The following is a 5,104-nucleotide window of genomic DNA, read 5'->3' as shown; positions in this document are numbered from 1 at the left end:
AGGATCGGGTTAAGATAGAGTGTGTGTGGTTAGCGGAGGGTTTGACTCATTCACACTCTTTCCCTTTGCATGCGCTTTATATCCGCCGCTAGGGAAGGAGGCAAGGGAAACGGTAGGGCGCAAGGATGAATCATTCTTGCCATAAGGTGGGCTATAGATCACTCCTGTATATATAGCCATTGAATTGCTCTCGTCTTCATTTGAAATTGTCCCAATTGAAGATTACTTTTTAGACTTGAGATAGTGTAGCTGTACTAGAATTTACAACAAGATAAATATGGCGTCGACGACACTCACACCGCCAGCGTCCGGCACAGCGACGCCCACAACTTCATCATTGACAGACGCAGGCATATCGCACGCCGTCAAAAAGGCACCTCTGGAAGCCTCTAGGCTTCAGATCTCCCTGACCACGTCCCCTCGCGATGTCCCAGAGCCGGGAAATGAAGAATTACGCGCAATGCGAACATGTACTGACCACATGATCACCTGCAAATGGACCGTCACAGACGGATGGGAAGCACCCCAATTGATCCCTTATGGGCCCTTGTCTCTTATGCCCACGGCCTCATGTCTTCATTATGCGACAGAGTGCTTCGAAGGCCTAAAGCTCTACCGCGGATATGACGGCAAACTACGACTTTTCCGCGTTGGCAGAAACGCAGCGCGCATGCGCAAGAGCGCCAACAGGATCTCGCTGCCGGACTTCGAGCCCGCAGAGCTGGAGAAGCTGATCAAGAAACTCTGTGCGATCGACGGCGACAAATGGCTTCCCAAGTCTCGCGCGGGCTCGTTCTTGTATCTGAGGCCGACGTTCATCGGTACGGATCCGGGACTGGGTGTTCAGGTGCCCAAGGAAGCTCTGCTTTATATCATGATTGCCTGTTTCCCGGATTGGTCTGACCCGCGTAACCTACCGCCTGCTCCCTACGTCAACCCCGACCTGAGTGAAACAGTCCGCAACGCAAAGGGGCTGAAACTGCTGGCTAGCAATGAGGACATGATTCGCGCATGGCCTGGCGGCTTCGGTTTCGCCAAATTGGGCGCCAATTACGGGCCCAGCCTTGTAGCTCAGGGCGAAGCTCGACTGAAGGGTTATGATCAGATCCTTTGGTTGTTTGGACCGGATGCCGACGTGACCGAGGCTGGCGCAAGCAATTTCTTCATCGTGTGGAAAAGCAAGGGCGAAGGTAAATTGCAGCTCGTCACTGCGCCTCTGGAGGATCAGATCATTCTCGAAGGCGTCACTCGAGCTTCCGTCCTCGATCTCGCCAGAGAACGACTTGGATCCGAAGTGGAGGTTGTAGAAAGGAAATTCACCATGAGTGAAGTGGTAGATGCTGTCAATGAAGGCAGAACTGTCGAGGCCTTCGCGGCTGGTACTGCCTTTTTTGTCGCCCCTGTCGGTTTGATTGGTTATAAGACTCAAGAACTGCGGATTCCGCTCGCCGAAGGCACGACTGGAGTCTACGCAAAGAAGATAAAGGGTTGGTTGTCGGATATCATGTTTGGCCAGGAGAGTCATGAGTGGGGTGTTGTTGTTGATGAGGAATGAAGTACATGAGCGATCCCTACATTTTGAGTCTTCGCGTTTTGTTACCAGCAGTACGAAGATAAGTATCATCAGCAGGGCCCCGAAAAGTTTCTTGAGGTACACCAACTTATGTCATGCACTACATCTGTACTTTCCTCTAGTGACCACATCATGTTGATCTTTGGTTGTATGTCCCCTATAATCTGTGACCCCAGTCTAGAAGATTTGGCGAGTCATATATATTGGTGTAATTATGTATAGTAGTACAATGCAGGCGCCGTCACAAGACCATAGACAGAGTATTGCAATGGAGGAGGAAAAATGACTCGAGGTCGTCAGGAGTCCGTCTGATTCGATACAAGTACAGGGTGACGCTATAGAAAGGAGAAGAGGTATCAATGCCCACGCCATGCTGCCGCCACCACCACCTATAGATAGCGCGCTGTGGACAATAATCAATCCGCCGCAAACCTGTGAAACCCAAAAGTTCTGCAACCAAGAAGTAACCCAAAAGCCAACTTTTGTTTCCATAAACCTCCTTAAACTAAAAAATCGTATTGAGTAATATCGAACCTGATGAAAACATGCTGCCCAGGGTTCACGGGAATTGAGGCATACCCGGCATTGCAAAGTTGAAGCCGAACCCAGGCACTGGAGGAGGCGGCGGAATAGTGACGGGATCAGGACGCGGGGACTCGCGGGCAGGTTCGGGTTGACGAAAGCGACCTTGACCGCCACCACCGCCTCCACGAGCGCGTCGATTTCCTCCGTCAGGTCCAACGCGACGACTCATAGCTATACTTGCAATCAGCACATTGCTCATTCGCAGTCGTAAGGGATTGAACATACCTTTGGATGAGACACCAGCACCTATCTCAATGTCTGGCTCTTCAACCACAAGTCCACTCTCGATAGGTCTGCCACCGGTACCACCAAACTCTGCAGTCAACATCCACTTGTGATCTGCATCCGTCAATGTGTCGATAGGGATTACGCTGATACCTGTGGCATAGTCGCAGCATTCGCGAGGACCAAAACCGACGCCCCACTTAGTCTGGCGTGCCTTTGACAAGACATCAGGATCTCGCATAGTTTCCATTGCAGACTTTGCAGCAACAGCATCGTTGCGTGTAGCCATCTTGACAAATGCGTGACGCTTGTCCTCGTTTGCAATACAAGTCTGGACCTGGCCAAAGCGAGCAAAGATGGCACGGAGCTCGGCTTCAGTGCCTGTTGCGCCTCCCACAAAGAGTGTTCTGCTCAGCACTTTGAGATGCCCAGGAGGCAAAGTGGGATCAATATCGGTCCACTTTGGACCAGGAACAGCTGCAGCCTGGGGCACATCTTGGAAGCCATTGCGGGCGCCCGGAGGAGTGCGCTGGCGATAGTTACGACCTCCGCGGCCTCTGCCTCTCTTGTCTGCTGAATGCGACGCCAAGTCTTCGCTCTGGGCGTTTGCGATAGATGCATCGTATGTGCCATAGACAGGACTTGGGCGGCGATTGGCGCTTTTTGGCGCTCGGCTGTCCGGGGATCTGCTGCGACCGCGTCCGCGCTCTCTCGATCGTTCTCTGTATCCACCATAAGGATTTGTAGTATTTCCAGCATAGTTGTCTTGCGCAGCAGCTCCCCAAGTCGCAGGAGTGGATGCGGCGACAGGTGTGTTCTGAGGAGGTGGAAACAAAGCAACAATAACTGCACCCCACTGCTCTTGTGGTATACCCTCCTGCTGCAATCCTTGAAGCAGACTCAGGACCTGGTTGAGGATGGTGGGATTACTGAGAACATGCGGCGGTAAGAGCGAGGCGAGTGCATCCAGAGGACCTGGCGCAGCAGATGCCTGAGTCTGGACCGGAGTCGGAGGCTGATAGTAGGGTTGGAATTGTTGACGAGGGACGATCGGAGCTGGTAGATTAGCAGGAGCGGCAGCTTGGTAGGGCTGTTGATACATCTGCTGAGGCGGTGGAGCAAATTGGGCAGCGGGCGCAGGCTGAGGCGTCTGCTGAGGTTGGGCGATGCCAGCCAAGAGCGCTGCTAAATCTGGCGCGCCAGATGCAGCGGTTGTATTTGCAGGAGGGGCGGGCGGAGGAGGAGGTTGAGAGATGGGGGCCATGCGCTGGGCTGGCTGTTGGACAGGCGTGACGGCGGCAGGCATGGGCTGCAGTCCTGCGAGCGCTGCTAGGATGCTCGAGGCATCGGGCTGCGCTGGCGCTGATGCCGGCGTCTGCGTAGGAGCAGCGACGGCGGCGGGTTGTGATGCTGTCGTCTGCTTTAGCGGTTGCTTCAACCCAAGTGATACTAAAGTATTCATCGAAGGACTACCAGGAGGTGTGGACGAAGGAACATCTGGATTCGTCGGGTCAGGACAGACAAATGAAAGAAAAGGCAATGGAGGCGTCTTACGAAGAGCCGAAGCTGGTTCAGCCAGCTTCTTCTTGAGGTCTGCAAGCACCTTCGCAGGGAATGTGTTACCACGCTCCCAAATCTGTATCAAATTCTCTACCTTTGCCTATTGCATAACGTAAGTTGAAGTGTCCGGTCGGTTTCGGGTCGGCAACAAGATGGCAAGGTGACAAGTCCGTGGGCCGACTTCGTGTCGGATAGGCACATAGTGGCAATCAAGACATGAAACGAGACAGATATGAACGACAGAGTTCCTGGTGCTATAGTGAGACATACCTTGTGGTCTGGAGGGGCGTTTTGCAACAAGTCATCTATCAAGGCTGGCAGGAGTTCTGTAATCTTGTGAACACCAGACGCAAAAGTACCATCAGGGGCAGAGCTCCCCGACACGTCTTGTTTGGCTGAATGTGCCTTATCAAGCCATTGGCGCGTCACCGAGTCTACGACGTAAAGAACTCCTAGTTTGTGGGTCCCGGGTGTTCTCTTAAGATGTCTATATAGACGTTGCGCAATTACGGATTCGGACTGGCGAGATGTGAGCTGGATCGGAAGCAGGAGGCGCTTGCAAGACGAGTGGATATACCTGAACATTTTCCACACACAGAGTGGTGATGGCGGCGATCTTTGTCTTTGACGCGCCTGGCGGCTTTAGAGCCTGCAGTGATTGGAGCAAGGGCTCGAGCTGATCAATTTTGGCCATGACTACTGTCCTACTACAGTACCTGAGATCCTTAAGACGATTGGATACACGGTCCGGGAAAGAAGACGAGTTTTCTTTTTGCTTCTTTTGAGCAGCGCAATTTTACTGAGGGACTATCGCGACCGACTTGAAAGTTGGCCGAGAAGACAAGAAACGGAGACTTGGCCGTGATTGATCAAGTCGACCTGTCGCTCTATACACCCGGATGCCTTCCCAAAGAGACTTCCGTCGACGGAAACGCGCACACGAGGCAGGGCGCGTCTTATACTAGGACTGGAAGTATGTGAAGTAGTCTAGGTAGTCTACAGCTATTGTGTAACTCAGCTCTACGGTGAAAGAAAAGTCACACGAGCACGAATGGCAAGCAAGCAGACAGGCAGTCAGCGTCACAGCTAAGTCCCGGCGCAGGCGTACTGTTGGCGAAGGAGATCCGGTCAAGTGAAGGATGTTTTTAGAGATGGCTAATT

The 5,104-nt window shown here is 52.8% G+C and overlaps 2 protein-coding genes across 2 annotated transcripts; one reads left to right on the top strand and one right to left on the bottom strand.

The window, feature by feature from the left end:
• Positions 1-277: 277 nt before the first annotated feature.
• AAFC00_001315 (uncharacterized protein) lies at positions 278-1,555 on the top strand (the record flags this gene model as incomplete). Its single annotated transcript, XM_069340490.1, has 1 exon — positions 278-1,555. One exon carries the CDS (start codon positions 278-280, stop codon positions 1,553-1,555), a length of 1,278 nt encoding a protein of 425 aa, XP_069203959.1.
• Positions 1,556-2,132: 577 nt separating this feature from the next.
• Positions 2,133-4,637, bottom strand: AAFC00_001314 (uncharacterized protein; the record flags this gene model as incomplete). The annotated part of the gene is made up of 5 exons (XM_069340489.1): positions 2,133-2,329; positions 2,384-3,880; positions 3,938-4,043; positions 4,214-4,462; positions 4,521-4,637. The coding sequence occupies 5 exons, from the start codon at positions 4,635-4,637 to the stop codon at positions 2,133-2,135; spliced, it is 2,166 nt and encodes a 721-aa protein (XP_069203958.1).
• Positions 4,638-5,104: the final 467 nt, after the last annotated feature.

Source organism: Neodothiora populina (assembly GCF_041146345.1).
Source record: "Neodothiora populina strain CPC 39397 chromosome Unknown canker_contig_12, whole genome shotgun sequence".
In the NCBI taxonomy this organism is placed as follows: Eukaryota; Fungi; Ascomycota; class Dothideomycetes; order Dothideales; family Dothioraceae; genus Neodothiora; species Neodothiora populina.
This window is presented reverse-complemented; position numbering and strand designations above follow the sequence as displayed.